Genomic DNA, 16,962 nt, shown 5'->3' with positions numbered 1-16,962 from the left:
AGCCCACCTTCTGTATGTGGATCTCATCTCTGATTAAGTATTTGAAGACTGTAATGTTGGCAAAGTTGCTAAATGATTCAGCCTTATTGAGGATCCATTCAAATGAACCCTGTGGTGTAAACATGTCAGCATGCCTACAAACTCTTCTCCACCTCAGGTCTCTCGTTGACCTTCTCTCTGTTTCCGCCTTCCTCCCGAGGTGCAGCTGCAGGGAGAGCAGCCTTCCAGTATCTCTCTTCTTCGTGTCTTCCTTCAAACAGTATCCTCCCATTCTCCTCTTCTCTGTCCAATATTCTTGTTTTTTTCAGTGCTATCTTTGAAGTTTCAAATATGTTTTGGAATGCTACGAATCAGCTTATCACTGAAAATTAAGATTAGATTCAATAATGTGAAATCAGTAAAATGGCACATCAAAGACGATCAAATGAAGCCAATAAACACCACTATAAATGAACAAATTACATTTATTAGACATCGAAAAAAGCCCTAAATTTAAGAAACACAATGAGAGGGATGGAGGTGGAGTTCATCTTCTAGCTGTTCTCAGACCTTGCAATACTGCTTTAAATCTTAATTGTGAGGTAAATTCCTAAAGGCAGTTTAGGCAGGTCTCATAGCATAAAGCGCACAGTCTGAATTCATATCCACTCACTTCTGCTGCACGTCATGCCTCAAAGAAAATTCATAAATTCTGTCCAGACCTCATACATGGTCTGACATTTTCCCTCGGCTTTCAATCAATCTTGTTTTTCACTTCTAAACAACTCTCTACACATGTAGTGGAGACAATGATGTGGTTGACCACAGCACAGAGCACAGAGACAAGGTTACATTAACTTCTGTTTTCGGGAAAAACAGACGGGGTTGTCTTTGCTTAATCATGCAGAACAATCTCTGTCCGAGCCATCATACAGGGGACGTTATCGAGGCAGGGCCTCACACACAGTCGGACATTTCAACTGTGCACATTCCTCGACTCCACCGTGGGCGGTGAGTGAATGCACAGAGTCCTTTATACAGAGCACATGGAACAAAGGCAGAGCCAAACAGAATTTGCTTTGTGACAAATTGTGAAACAAAATATTAAAAAATAATAATACAATTATATTCAACCCAAAAATAAATACAATTCAATATGTCCACTTGCTTAATGCTTATTTAGAAGAAGGAGTATTTGGGCACTCATTGCTGTTATTATTTAATGTTTTATTGTTGTTGATTTTTCGCTTGGATTTTTTGGTTCCCCCTTTGTCTTGCCTTTTAAAACATATTGTTTGTCGTTATGATGTGAGTACGGGACTACAAATATACATAAAACATAAAAAAAGGTTTGATGAACCCATAAATACCTAAGATATAAATAAATAAAGAAGTATGTTTTTGTGTCAGAATCTTAACAATAACTTAAATACAGCAGGTCTGTAAAATGTCCTATTCATTTTTACATTTCATTAAGTCAAGTTTTTTATTGATAAAACAGCTTCACTCAATGTCATTTAAAAGTGTTTGTTGAGTACGTTTTCAACTATGTGTTTCTTCCTTTTGTGAGGCTGGAAAATAATCAAATACGATGATGATAAATGGTCTGGAGTGTAAAACAATTTACCCGTAAACCCTAATATGTCAAACTAAAATGATAGACTAATAACCTCATGATGTTGCAGTAAATCCGTAGACACTGTTTAATGCGTCACAGCTCTGCTTCTCCATCTACTGGTGGTCTGTTGGAGGAAAACTGGGAGTAATCACAAATAATAAAGGCCACAGCATATCATGTTTAAAAACAAATTTTTTGTTGGAACATTTAATTCCAGCTGTTTCTTGTTTGTCTTCGAAGATGTAAAAAAAACTGAAGTTTGGATGTTTTTTTTTTTTAAGAGATCATTTATTTTTGGACGACAGATAAAGCTTTAATAATAATAACACAGGCCAGATGTTGTTTCTCCAATAAGATTCTTTTGAAGTTCAAAGCTGGACCAAAAGTTTGCTCTGATCACCAGAATGTTAAATACAACCCATGAACCGTCTACTCCCCAACATTCACCCACTGAACTTGGGCCTGCACGCTCAAGGGCACAGGCACCAATCCAACCCCTCAAGGTTACACTTGTATTGTTTACCATTTCTCTCCCGTGTTGTGGCTTTTGCATCACCCTGACCTGGCTCTTAACCAGCTCAGCCCTCATATAAACACCAGGCTCTGCTTTCGGAAGGCATCTGTCATTACCCGGGCGGTTGTTTGGTTTGTGCAGTTAGTGCAGGTTGTTTTACTACTGCCTTCCTATGGATCTGATCCCTGCCTGTGAATGGGCCCTGATTCCTGTAGGTTTCGACACCATAGTGGAAGACCTGGTCTCTATGTCCTCGAATGTCACTGCAGTGGGATCACCGGGGATCTCCGTTGCAACCAGGACCCTCATCCTGCTCATCTGTCTGCTGCTGGCTGCATGGAGCCACGCGGACAAGAACACTGTACCTGGTAGGTTCTCTTTATAGACACTTGGCAGTTTTTGTCTGTGTGTTTGTGTCAATTCTCCATCACTGAATGACATGTATTGTGATTCACCACCACAGGTCCTTCTTTCTGTCTGGGCTTGGGTCCATTTCTGTCATATGTGAGATTCATGTGGACTGGTATAGGCACAGCCAGTAACTACTACAACAAAAAGTATGGAGACATTGTCAGAGTGTGGATCAATGGAGAGGAGACCCTCATACTCAGCAGGTTGGTTACCTCTGTTAATGCTGCGGGAAAAACAGTTTATACACAAACAGGAGATAATGATTTAATGTCGATTTTTTGTTTATTTTTTACTTTTTTTAGGGCATCAGCTGTGCACCATGTACTGAAAAATGGACATTATACTTCCCGTTTTGGGAGCAAGCAAGGACTCAGCTGCATCGGCATGAATGAGAGAGGAATCATATTTAACAACAACATACCTCAGTGGAAAAAGATACGCACCTACTTCTCTAGAGGTAACATTTCAACCTTATTCTGCCTTCCAGACTTACTGATTGAGTCAGTTATTTATTCAGTTCAGTTACAAGAGATTTGATTTCCCATATCAGCCCTGACAGGTCCGGGCTTGCAGCAGGCGGTGGAGGTCAGCGTGTCCGCCACACAGACTCACCTGGACCGTCTGGACCGTTTGGGTCATGTGGACGTTCTCAGTTTGCTGCGCTGCACCGTGGTTGACATCTCCAACAGACTCTTCCTGGGTGTACCTCTTAATGGTAAGTAGGCATGCATTCCTCTTTTAAGATGAAAGATGGATCAAACACATGCGGTCAATGGGTTAGGATGCAATTTTTCTAAATACCTTTGTGTTAACCTCTCCAGAGAAAGAGCTGCTTCTGAAGATACAGAAGTATTTCGACACATGGCAGACTGTGCTGATAAAACCAGACATTTACTTCAAGTTCGACTGGATTCACCAGAGACACAAGAAGGCAGCGTAAGTCACTCTTTTCACATCATTTGTAGGCCTGGTTATTTTGGCTGAGCTCTTCTGTTATAATCAAGTGTTTTTAAATATCTTATCTCACAGCCAGGAGCTGCAAGATGCCATAGAGAGCCTCGTGGAACAGAAGAGAAGGAATATGGAGCAGGCAGATAAACTGGACAACATCAACTTCACCGCAGAGCTCATATTTGCACAGGTCAGTCTGAGAATGTAATCAGTGCTCTTTGCTTTTTGCAAATATTTAGACTTCTCTGATCTCAGAGCAAACTCTTTTCCCTTTTCTCCTTTCATTCTTTAAGCCTTTCAAAGACTTCCTTCAACCCATATGTCAGAAATCCTCACACATTTATTTCGCCTGTCAGCTTATTCACATGTTGTTTGTGTGTGTTTTCAGAACCATGGTGAACTATCTGCGGAGAATGTGAGGCAGTGTGTGTTGGAGATGGTCATCGCAGCACCAGACACTCTGTCCGTCAGCCTCTTCTTCACACTGCTGCTCCTCAAACAGAACCCAGATGTGGAGCTGCAGCTGCTGCAGGAGATAGACACCGTTGTAGGTAAGAATCTGAGAGAATCAAGATAGATTCTGATAAAATATTGTAGAGATTTAGTGTTTGAGCAAAATGATATCTCAATGCCACTGTCTCGCCGCAGGCAAGAGACAGCTCCAGAACAGGGACCTTCAGAAGTTGCAGGTGCTGGAGAGCTTCATCAACGAGTGCTTGCGCTTTCACCCTGTGGTGGATTTCACCATGCGACGAGCCCTCTCTGATGATATCATAGATGGTTACCAAGTACCAAAAGGCACAAATATTATTCTGAACACCGGCCGCATGCACCAGACAGAGTTTTTCCTCAAACCCAATGAATTCAGTCTGAAGAACTTTGAGAAAAATGTGAGTAGATGTTTGTTTTTGTTTTCTTTTGTGAAAGTTGAGTTTCTATCTGCAACTCTGGGACTTAATAACATAACCGTGACTTAATAAATTAACTCTTAAAGACCCCGACAGCCTTTTTTGCTATTCTGCTTCTTACTATGAGCAATTGGTGCTATGTGAACAGACCATTTTTAATAGATTCAAGTTTTTTTTCTCCAGTTGTTTTAAGTGAGCGGGGCTTGGTTGAAAAATGTCATGTCAAGTAAGCCTATTCTGTACATCAATCCAGATTTAAAATGTGAATCAGATTTGGATGATGCTTGGTGGGTTGTTTGTTTATATTGCCACTCTCAGATGAATATGATCAAATTATACCAACACAGTCCCGATGAGTATTGGGTGTCAAACTTTTAGTAAATTATGTTTTTTTTCAGACATGAATATTCATGTTATTGACAAACATTTGATTTGAGTGTTTCAGGACTTTTAATCACCCCTGTCCTTCCTTCAGGCTCCTCGTCGTTACTTCCAGCCGTTCGGTTCAGGACCTCGCGCCTGTGTTGGCAAGCACATCGCCATGGTGATGATGAAATCCATCCTGGTGACGCTGCTGTCCCAGTACTCTGTGTGTCCTCACGAAGGCCTGACCCTGGACGGCCTCCATCAGACCAACAACCTCTCCCAGCAGCCTGTGGAGCATCAGCAGGAGGCCGAGCAGCTCAGCATGACATTCCTACCCCGCCAAAGAGGAAGCTGGCAGACACTCTGAGACGTACACACTGAATCTATACCTTTAAACTGTATATATGATATCTATTATACTTCATTTATTATCATTACTGTACAAAGCTACGTTTTATATTGTGGTATATATATATTAAAAAAACCTATTGACCTATTATGCATTATGTGAAAAGTAAGTTAGAAATGCTAATGATAAAGTACATGTAAATTATTGCACCAATATTAAGTGTTGTCTTCTTTTTTAATGTTTTATCATGTTTTACTGAATGTATAATATATATAAAGTGGAGCATTTTCCACATAAAAAAGTTAGAAAACTTTCTCTTCTATTTTTTCAAATTGTCTACACTTTTATTTACATTTTTTGTCCTTAATCAATGATGTTATTTTCAATTCAATTCAATTCAAATGTGTTTATATAGCCCAATATCCAAATCACATTTGTCTCAGAGGGCTTCACAAATCAACAAACACGAATGACAATGTAAAAACAACAAACATATCTGAGAATATAGTAAAATGACAAGATGAATGTGAAAATACCAAAGAATGGGTACATAACACAATGACACAAATACAGTTAGAATACAATAATTAAGATTCCATAAAATGAAGGTTCCATGAGGATGTTTAAAAGGGAGTTTAAAACCAGTCCTAACTGTACGCTGTACTAATGAGGAAAGTCTTCAGCCTATACTCTTAAATGTGTGGACACTGTCTGCCTCCCTAATCAATGCTGGAAGTTTATTATTAGAAAGAACAGACTTTTATGAAAAGAATATTTCTATAATCAACAATACATTTTAACGCTGAAATCACCTGTAAAAACCAGGAAATCCATAAAAATTTGATTCAGTAAGTTAAATAAATACATCTTCTATTGCATTTCTAAATGTTGATCACCAGAGGGCACTACAGCACATAACACAACAATCAGTCTTCAGCACAGCCTAAATAAAGCAACCAAGCTGCTCATTGCATGCAATTGCTCTGCCTCTGGGCAAACGTGGCAATACAATTCACATACAGATGTTTCAATTCGCTTTACAGTATAAACACCAGGCAGGGACCACTCAAAGGGCTAGGCTGGGCTCTACTTTTTCTGATTGTGTGAAAATAAACATGTAGACCAGTGGTTCTCAACTGGTGGGTCGCGAAGCCGTTTTAGTTTTTTGGGGAAAAAAGTCAAACTTTTATTTTGAAGGCCCGATTTTCTAACGCTGTGCATGCAGTCGGCGTTGGACTGGAAGTACCGGAGACCATAAACGGTTTTGAAAACTTCTGTCACGTAGTGATCATCTTCTCAATTAAACATCTTTGCTGATGATTTTTCGGGTCTTCTGGCCAATCAGAATCAAGATTGTTGCCGGAAGTCCCCACGGAGAATAACTTTGCGGTATAACTACTCTTTATACATCCATGGGTACAATTTCAGATAAAAATTAACACATAATGAAATATGACCCCCGGTTTGATGATTGACAGGTCACAGAACAATGGGAGCTATCTACCCTTACCCACAATTGAAAGTAATTCACACAGACTATCTCCTCTTTACTCTTCTCTCTGTAAGGAGCAGCAAGTTCAGCTGTCAGAACTAAGTGAAAAACAAACAATGGCATAAAATATTATTAATATGTCGGGTAGTAATAGATTTATTTATTTTCATCTCAGAGTGTACCAGAATGCGTAGTTTATATGTTAGTATTTCTAAACATCTCCTGGGGGAGAATCCCCCCAGACCCCCCTGCTGGGGTTGGGTTTTCAGCATGTGTGCCTTTTTATGTTATACAGTTCAGCTTTGATTCCATCATCTCATTCTTCAGTTCTGTGAAGGGATATATGCACTGTACTTCACTTTAATAATGTATGCTGAAAAGCGTATTACAGCACGATTTTTTGTTGAATAGATTTCAGTGGTTCAACATTTCAGGTCGCGATTGATTGACAAAGGAAAAAGTGGGTCCCGAGGCCTGCCCAGTTGAGAACCACTGATGTAGACAACATTTTCTGCCGACACTTCAGAGATGTCAACCATTGGCTGTCTGTCTGATGCAAGAGTGTGAAGCCTCTAAATTAAGAGTGTCCATTTAAATTTCCCTGGCACAAAACCACCTGGGAGATGAGGTTGCTGATTACAGCGAGATTAGGACAGGGGGTGTTTCTCAATCGCGAGTAAAACTGCTTCAGAGCCACTATTTCAAGCATACTACGTCATCGAGTGCCGCCAAAGGACTGTTCCAATCTCCAGCATACTTGGAAATCTACCGAGCCCGGCGTACTCCGTTTGGAGAAATATCGAGGCTGCACATGAGTAGACTCCGCGGTCTTAAAATCCCCACAATGCTTTGCGCACGGACCAATTTCCCCAAATCTGTGGCGGAAGATGTAAGGCGGGGCCTCTCATATGACGCACACCTGCACACTTCCTAGCCTGTTCCACTCTTTGTTTTCCGCATGCCAGGAAGTATTCTTGCCTCGCTTCTGAAGCAAGATGCTCGGCAGACATGTGCTACCAAGCAAGCGTACTCGCGATTGAGAAACACCCAGGGTGTCTGAAAAAAGACAAAACAACACGTGCGCACACACACACACACACACACACACACACACACACACACACACACACACACACACACATACACACACACACACACACACACACACACACACACACACACACACACACACACACACACACACACACACACACACACAGAGCACGGCTTGCCTCGGCTCGGGTTCAAGCTGCGTTTCCATAGAGAGGCGAAGTCCCTCCCTTTCCGGTGGACCTCCATGGGACCTTGTTTCGGGAAAATGATGTATTGAAGTCAATGGCGATAGAAAAGTTATCTTTTGATCCCGTTTGAATTGTGCCACGAATTACACATAATGATGTTTGTCAATTTAAAAGATAATAAAAAAAAAAAAAAGAGTAAGACTTTTTTTGTGTGAAACCGCTCAATGAACTACATCTCTGGTCTCGCACAACAACACACGTCACCAAGATGGCCGTCACTACTGTCTTGCCAAACAAGGGATTGACTACCCTCACTATCACCACAATGAAACACGTCCAGAAAAATGTCATGCAAAGCAGGCTCGTACCCAGGATTTTGTAAATACCGAGGTCCAAAACATGCTATGGGAGCTCGGGGGCAGGCCCCCCCAATTTTGGGGGGATTTTCATGATCTAAATATCTGTTTTTAAGTCCTGTAGGAGGGCACACATTGGATGATATATTGATTTCAAACCATGTCAGTGGGCTGCAGCATACATTTACATAGTTTGTGTTGAACAGCACATGAACATAATGTAAATGCAACCCTGGGCTCAGATGGCTGTCCCTGCAGTTCCTCTCTGACTTCCATCACTTTCTCTCTGAAAGCCTGTCCTGAGCTTGGACTGACAGTCTTTTCATTATATCTGTGTCAGTGAAAAAAGAAAACAACACAATGTTATCTCCTCAACCTTTTACTCAAATTATAATGAAAGAAAAGCATTGAAACTTTTGTTAAAAGGTCTGATATTGGATGAATGAAATTAACGTTAGCTCTCTAGCTATTTTATTCACGCAATTTAAACCTAGCCTATAGCTCCAATATAAGTTATTGTGCATGCATGTTGTCGTACGTCCACTGACAAACGTAGTGCGTTCACACAGGATCTGCTGGTCATATGACAACCCAGTCTCACGGCATTTCGTGTTATAGTCACGACATTTAATCTATTGATTCGTGTTCACCAACACGATTTTCCCCTTTGTTTCGTGTCACACAGAACGATTTTAAAAGCAATGCATTTCTATTGGTAGTATGTTTCGTGCCTGCACCACGTCTTTTTGTCCGGTCGGGTCTTGGAAGACCGGAAGCTGTGTGGTTCATACAGTAAAAACATTTTCTTACTCAATATCAAGCCACGATTATTGTTTTTAGATAAAGTCTTTGCATGTCAGACTTTTTTTGCCGTCCGTGAGGAAAAGAAATGGGGCTCAGAATATTGAAATATGTATTTTTTAAATCTTTTTTTCCTTCTAATTTGTTATTCTTTTCTAAATAACACACTGTTATTTACTCAACAATAACACACAATTATCCTTGTTTTTATTTATTTGTTTAATTCTATAATCGCTGGCTTTTTTGCTGTCCGTCAGGAACTGAATTTCAAAATAAAGTCATTGTGACGTGGATCATAAATATATCAGCAATTAAACAACATCTTCAATTTCTCTTCATACAATATGTCTCCTTGCAGTACCAACACTAATTCGGCTGACTTTTATATTTGATCCAATTGGTAGATATATTTACACCATAACGGTGCACAGCTGATAGACAGGGACTTGTAGTTTTTAAAGATACTACTGATTTTATTTGAATATAAGAATGTAAATACTGAGTTGAGAGAATAGTCAGGGGTTTTGGGTGATGGGAGACCGTCTATGGATTCAGAATTTCAATAGCTTACCGTTAAATGACGGATATACCTTTCTGCCTGTGATGTTTTACAAATCAGATATTAATGTGTAGAAGTAAAAACATGTGAAATAATATAGCAATATCCTGTAAAATTATGTGAAAACATACAAATCTTCAGATATTATACATACATAAGTGTCCTACACTAATAATAAAAAGTTATTATGGCATTGTATGCTGTGTGTACCTTGTGTGCACTGCCTAGTGGTTAAAGCACGTTATTGAATATTTGTTTTAATATGTTATATTTGATGAAAAAGATATTAAGAGTACATACAAAATAGGGGGAAAGTAGAAGGTCAATGATAGAAATACAGAATATAAAAAATCAAGAAGATACTGTAAGTGATCTCTACAATAAAACAGTTTAGTGCCGGATGTACAAAGATATTAATAGGAGGATGTGCAAAACAGAAAAACTAATTAATCTTTATTTAAACATTAAAGAATACTTTAGGTTAAGGTCTTCTTTTAAATAAGAAAAAAGCTTTGGGGGTATCTACAGATAAATATTAAGCCTGACAAAGTACTTAACGTCTAATATATTGCTTTCCTGCAATGTTAACTATGTTGAAGCACTTATTTTAACTGATATTATAAATATGAATTATACTCTTATAAGATGTATGTAGATAGTATAAGAAATGGCTGGTCCCGTTCAAGTCCAGTTTTGGATAGTCTGCCGTGGTTTCGTTCCATTTCAAAGAGCTGTTTGAAGCTCGGCGTAACCTTGGCGCACTGCCACTCCAACATCCAATCCCAGAGCTTGAAGATTAATCACTGGGTACTCCCACCAAAATCACACTGCTGTTCACCTGTAGTTTGTGCACACAAAAGCATGTTACTCTGGGCTCAGCAGGTGAGAAACTAAAGAGGGGCTTCCACATGTGGCAGACCAGGTGTTGGTGCTGCCGGATTTGGCACCCCCACTATAACTTTGTCCTAGATAGTCGTACTGTCACCAAAATCACACTGGTGTCTGCTGTTTACCTGTAGTTTGTGCACACAAAAGCATTTTACTCTGGGCTCAGCAGGTGAGAAACTAAAGAGGGGTTTCCACATGTGGCAGACCAGGTTTGCCAGATTTGGAACCCCCACTATAACTTTCTCTAAGATAGTCGTACTTTCATCAAAATCACACTGGTGTTTTGCGTTTGTACATCCATGGGTACATGTCCGGACTGCGGCTGTTTGTTGATAAATGAATGTGGTCTTCTTCTGTTTGCTTTACTGTAGGCTACTTAGTTGTGCAGCGCCCCCACTGCCAGTAAATGGAAGTACTACAAAGAACCCTATTAATTATGTGCAGTTATTTTGTGAGTTTTATTATATACACCTCGATAAAATTACCGAGGTCTGGACCTCGGTGATCTCAATGGTGGGTACGGCCATGATTCCAAGAATCAGTTTTATGGGCTAAGCATGTGAACATATACAAAGAAATGTGACTTTTTACATTTCTCTCATAGAATTATGTTAGTAAATGACAGCAGAACAAAACAATGTAAAGCCGAATAAAGTATTTATAATTTATAAATGTCACAAATAAAATACATGTTCTCAAATGGGTATCAAAGTCTCTCCGGCAAATGACATGCTCTATCCTGAGACCCTGGACTCAGATGAAGAACAACTCTCAGGCTTGATCATATCTTTCTATTTGATAGCTCGCTGTAGAGAGGATTTGAAGGGTTATTATCCCGGCCTGCTCTCCGCAACTATACCCCAAGAGTGTCAAGCAATAACCTGATGAACACCAAGCTGCCCGTCTGTCACAGCTTGTTGAATCTGCTAAACTCCAAGCCTTAATACCACCAGCCTGACAGAATATCAGCAGCAGCCTGTTGCACTCCCTGAAGCATCTGAGTCTCCTCAAGAACAGTTATGTTCCTTCCTGAAGAGAGCTTCACTGTTTTGATCCAAGGTCAATTCTTAATGTTTTTCACCCCAAGGTACTTGTATGAGTCCACCCTCTTCCCTTCCTCTCCCTTGTTGACAACCGGGACAGTGAGTGTCCTGTACTCTTGGTGTTCTGCCAGAGGCGTATTCATTTTACTAATATTACTCCAAGCTTCAGGTGATTGGCGTTGCAGAATGTGACAGAGACTATCAGTCCTCTGTACAGCATGTTTCTCAAAGGAAGTTAGTCACTCGAATCATACATGTCAATATAGGGATAACTAGCTTTTTGCACAAAAATACATTTAATATCTTTGTTTGAATATCTTAAAGTAAATAAATGAGTCTGAAGTTGAACAGACATCGATGTTAACTCCAATTTGACTGTTGGCTAAGCTACAGTATACAACCACCAGATGGTCATTCTATTTTCCCTATAAAATTATTTTTAAACGTCAACTGTGTTTATGTTCATCTGATTAGCAATGTGTGTTTGTGTGTGTGTGTGTGTGTGTGTGTGTGTGTGTGTGTGTGTGTGTGTGTGTGTGTGTGTGTGTGTGTGTGTGTGTGTGTGTGTGTGTGTGTGTCTGTCCTAGGAAATATTTATATCTTTCTAAACTTAACACAAAAAGTAAGGCAATTTGTGTTTGGTAGATGGTTTCTATGTTGTAACAATGCTTTTTGGCAATACATCTTATACCGTTGCAAAGCCTGTTTTCCTACCTTTCCAATGGTACCACATTTGTGAGGAAAAAGCATTTGTGGGATGAGCAGCAGAGCTGAGTATGTGGGGTGCGCCCATGAAGAATGTGACAAATATTCTCTGCCAATGCCAAACAGCTTTTTTTTGCTGCTGACTCTAGTTTGGTGTTGTTTGGTGGATTGGAGGATTGAAGTCTGATAAATAAAAACATATTGGCAACAATTGATTTATTAACAATTGATTCATTTAACAAGCAGCCTCCGTAGCGTGTGGAAGAACCAAACACAGCCACAACAGCCTCTCCTCCTCATGCTGGTCACCAGCCTGCTCACACACTGCGGTGGGATGGCATCCCATTCTTCAACCAGCATTTGTCCCAGGTCAGCCAACGTGGTTGTGTTGGTCACTCTGGCACGGACAGCAGGGCCAAGTTGATCCCAAAATGGGGTTCAATGGGGTTGAGGTTAGGACTGCAGGGGGCCATCCCATCCTCTCCACTCCTACTCTATCTGTGCAGCAATCAGCAAAGTGTTCTCTGCGTCTTCTCCACACTGTGACCCATACAGTATGATCCAAGTGCCGTAGGCAGAATCTGGATTCATCGCTGAAAATAATGTTCCTCCACATGTTGAGGTTCCAGTACAAGTGGGCCTGAAGGTGAAGGGCAGTCATGGCAGGATCCTGGCTCCTTATTATAAGATATTGCCAAAAAGCATTGTTACAACATAGAAATCATCTACCAAACACAAATTGCCTTACTTTTTGTGTTAAGTTTATTAGCTAAATGCTAATTTTAGTTCAGCATTGACAATGCTAACATGCAGGTATTATGTTTATCATATCACTATCTAATTATTTGCGTGCTGTGGTAGCATGCTAACATTTGTATAATTACACAAAGTTAAGGCTGGTCGTGAGAATGTTTTGCAGGAAATTGGTCATAAAAGTAGCCTACTCTGCAAATCCAAACCTTTACCTGATGATGGTGCTAGAGGAGTAGTCCACGAAAGTTTGAATTCATCTTCAGGGGAGCAATGTCTGTAAAAACATCCATTAATTATTGAGCTATTACACATACAAACATAAATGTCTTAACAGAAAATGTTTTATAGCTTAAAGCAGTTCGTCATTTTCAACTGCTACTGAAGAAATTGTGGAGAGCTCCAGTAGACATGGTGCAAACAGAGCTAATGTGATTCCTGGGGCTAAAACTGCGGGATGTCAGGCATCTGCCAAATAGATCTGTGGTAACTTTAACTGTGTGTGGTGTGTGTGTGTGTGTGTGGTGTGTGTGTGTGTGTGTGTGTGTGTGTGTGTGTGTGTGTGTGTGTGTGTGTGTGTGTGTGTGTGTGTGTGTATGTGTGTGTGTGTGTGTGTGTGTGTGTGTGTGTGTGTGTGTGTGTGTATGTGTGTGTGTGTGTGTGTGCGTGTGTGTGTGTGTGTGTATGTGTGTGTGTGTGTGTGTGTGTGTATGTGTGTGTGTGTGTGTGTGTGTGTGTGTGTGTGTGTGTGTGTGTGTGTTGAGGAAACCTTTTTTTAAAGTCTATTGAATAATACTTGTGGTTTGAAATTGTGCCAGCGTTGCCTGCTTTTGGCAGAAAGATGGCCTGTGTGTCTGTATTCACACTTTACTTTTTTAAGGTAAGCACCTCAAAAAAAGAACAACACAGATCTGTATTTTAGGGGCATTACTGTCGGGCTTGACTGTACCATAACAGCTGACCTTGCAGAATCTGATGCACTTCTTTAAAGTATTCAGTCTGTTCTTCCTCTTAAAGAAGTACATGGTTCTTCATTTGCGGTTTCCTTAGTTATATGATGTATATTTTCCTCCTTGTTCCATTTATTTCTCTTGCTCCATGACAGATTTCTAAGAGGCAGAAAGCCAGACAGATTTTAAAATAACTCAGACTCTCAGAAAAGTACGGACTCTCCTGCTTCAAACCGATTGATTAAATGCTGTTTACACACACACACACACACACACACACACACACACACACACACACACACACACACACACACTCACACACACACACACACACACACACACACACACACCCACACCCACACCCACACCAACACACACACACACACACACACACCCACACACACACACACACACACACACACACACACACATAAACATTATGTTGTGCTAAAATTCTCAAATGCCACTGGCCATAATTTGTCTCTCTGTTTCTGTCCGCTGGTGGATTACAACTTCATTAAAAGAGAGCCTTGGTTGCCATGGAAACATCTACCAGAAAGGGTAAGCTGGAAACGTACTCATTTCTTGACATTGTCAGTACATTGTGCAAATGCGAATTATACCTCCTACAGTTGGAAGTAAGACTGTTATTTTCAAGATGCTTTCAGACATTTCCTTATTTCAATGTTTCTCAGAACCTGTGATTAACTGCATATTTCAGCGCTGGTGATTATCAAACAATCAAATCATTATAATGGAAACAGAATGTCTCTCATAGTGCTGGTGCGTCTGAATATTCCAGACTGGGAGGCTCTCTGCCAGTAAAGGCACTGGATCACAGGGAAACTCTCACTTCATGGCCTTTTCATGCGGGCTGCTTTGCAAAGTCAGCTCATTTGTTTCTCATTGAACATCAGAGAGTCGTGACACTCATCATTACAGGAAGCTCTTCTTCTTCTTTTAGTCCTTCTTCTCTGACCGCTGTCAACATATGGTAGCCTGGAGGTTTCGGTTTGAAACTGCCGAGTTTGGTACAGCTGCCAGGCTTTACATTGACGCTGTTCTTTCTCTTCTATCTCTGCTCATCCATTTATCTGTCAGCTGCAGTTTGTGTCTGGCTGACCTTTGGATTTTTTGTTGTTCATTATGTGCTCAGCCCACACGGTATTATAGGCACCAAAAGTAGAAATGCTGTTGTGAAAAATGTTCTGTTAATATCATTAAAATTCCAATTCATAGCATTACATTGCAAACTCTCCCTGGCTCTACAAATATATTTAGTTAGTTTTAATTGGGTCAACCCTTATAGTACAGCACACAATTCTAACACATTTACTTACTCCGCTATGGTAAATATTATACATTTACTCCACCACATTTTAACAATAATAATAATATAAGTTATTGTTATGTAAAAAATTGTGCTGATAATCTGGTGTGAATTGCCTGCAGGTGTGATTGTATGTTTGCATGGACGTCTGTATACTGTATGTGTCAGCCCTGTGACAGACGGATGACCTGTGCAGATTTATATATAGATAGAAAATGGATGATGGAATAAACCATAGTGTATATAGTATAAAAATGTGTTTAAACAGATAATTTTGTAACACACAAATTAGCAATTTCACAAAATAACTCTTACTTTTGCTGATTATATTTATGTTCTTTAAGTAAGATTTTGAGTGCAGGACTTCAGCTTGTAACAGAATATTTTTAGTTGTGCTACTGGATATGACTTCTTCTTTCACCCGCAGTCATCGTCTCCTATTAGTGAAGTGTGGTTGGTTTATCCTATCACGCATGCAGTGACAAAGTAGAGTTCACAGTGGCTTGCAGTTATACAAGTAAAATAACTTACAAACTACAGTAAGTGGCCTTACATCACGAAGGGCACTTTTGTGGAGATGATGGTGATCATGTCAGAAAGTGAATCACTAAGCGTCAGCCAAAACTCAAGCACTCATTTGCAAAGGCCAGAGGTATTGAACTGCCCTCAAGAATAACATTCTATGTTTTATTTCATACCAGGTCATTTCTGATTAAAAAAAGGACTTTTCAAGCAAACCAATATGCTGTAGATTCATTTGAATGCCACTCTGTTGCTTGAAATATACAGCTTTATGGCTAGGTCATGAAGCTCAGCTTGTTGTGATTACCGACATGTCTCTGCAACACTGCAGACAGAGGACACATGCGCACAGTGTCAAAGAAGAGTGAGCCTTGGGCATTGGGCAGGCCAGCTTATGCCATCTGGTGCCCAGTGTTCACGCTGAGCACCACTCGGCTCCACACCTGGGAGATGGTGTCGCCTGCAACTGTTGTTGGACCACCAACTGCACGCCCACCTGCCGCCACACTAAAGGTAATGTGAGGTAATCAAAACAAACATTTTATATATTTATTTCAGCTTCCAAATGGTATTTCCCAGAATGCCACCCTTTGTATTTCGTTTTTGTGGGTGGCGAAACTGTCTTCTTTTACAATAAACTCTCTCTTACTGCTGAAAAACAAATGCAGCTGTGCTGGTAATACCTGGAGACACTGCCTGTGCTGTTTTTTATATGTTTGTTTTTCTTTATTAGGAGTTCAGTTTCTGGACAAATGTATTTTCTAAAATGTGTTTTCTGTTTTGGTCTCCACCAGGTCCTGAGGGAATTATGTGGCTCTTTAGCTGCTAAATGCTGCACTATGGTACCAGCTTGTCGCTAACTGTGTTAGTTTGGTACATGCAGTTTGTATAAATCGGATTTAACAGAGCTTTTTCTTTGAAAACAGTGGCCTGCATTCAGAAAAAAAAACTGATGAGAGTGAATCAGTCCGTAATGTTACAGGCTGTACAACTAAAACAACATGCTGAAAGACATAAAGTGCTGTTTAGAGCTTAGAGGAACAGCAGAGTCAGATAATAATTTGTATGTATTGGTAAACTTTGAAAGTTTTACGTAAGGTTTTTAGTTTCTAGACTTGGCTCTGATCATTGTCTTCCATTCTTTAGACTTAACATGCCTGGAGACAGTTCCATAAAACTCAACAAGTAACTTATTTGTTGGCAATGGCATTTAAAGCAGCAAGTGCTCT

At 40.1% G+C, this 16,962-nt stretch overlaps 1 protein-coding gene across 1 annotated transcript; it reads left to right on the top strand.

The window, feature by feature from the left end:
* The first annotated feature begins 2,283 nt into the window (after nt 1–2,283).
* LOC117471655 (aromatase) lies at nt 2,284–5,196 on the top strand. The gene is made up of 9 exons (XM_034116796.1): nt 2,284–2,479; nt 2,575–2,725; nt 2,825–2,979; nt 3,073–3,237; nt 3,344–3,458; nt 3,552–3,663; nt 3,862–4,024; nt 4,122–4,363; nt 4,857–5,196. The coding sequence occupies exons 1-9, from the start codon at nt 2,284–2,286 to the stop codon at nt 5,112–5,114; spliced, it is 1,557 nt and encodes a 518-aa protein (XP_033972687.1). The 3' UTR covers nt 5,115–5,196.
* Nucleotides 5,197–16,962: the final 11,766 nt, after the last annotated feature.

The sequence above is a fragment of the Trematomus bernacchii genome, unplaced genomic scaffold (genome assembly GCF_902827165.1).
Source record: "Trematomus bernacchii unplaced genomic scaffold, fTreBer1.1, whole genome shotgun sequence".
NCBI classification, from domain to species: Eukaryota; Metazoa; Chordata; class Actinopteri; order Perciformes; family Nototheniidae; genus Trematomus; species Trematomus bernacchii.
This window is presented reverse-complemented; position numbering and strand designations above follow the sequence as displayed.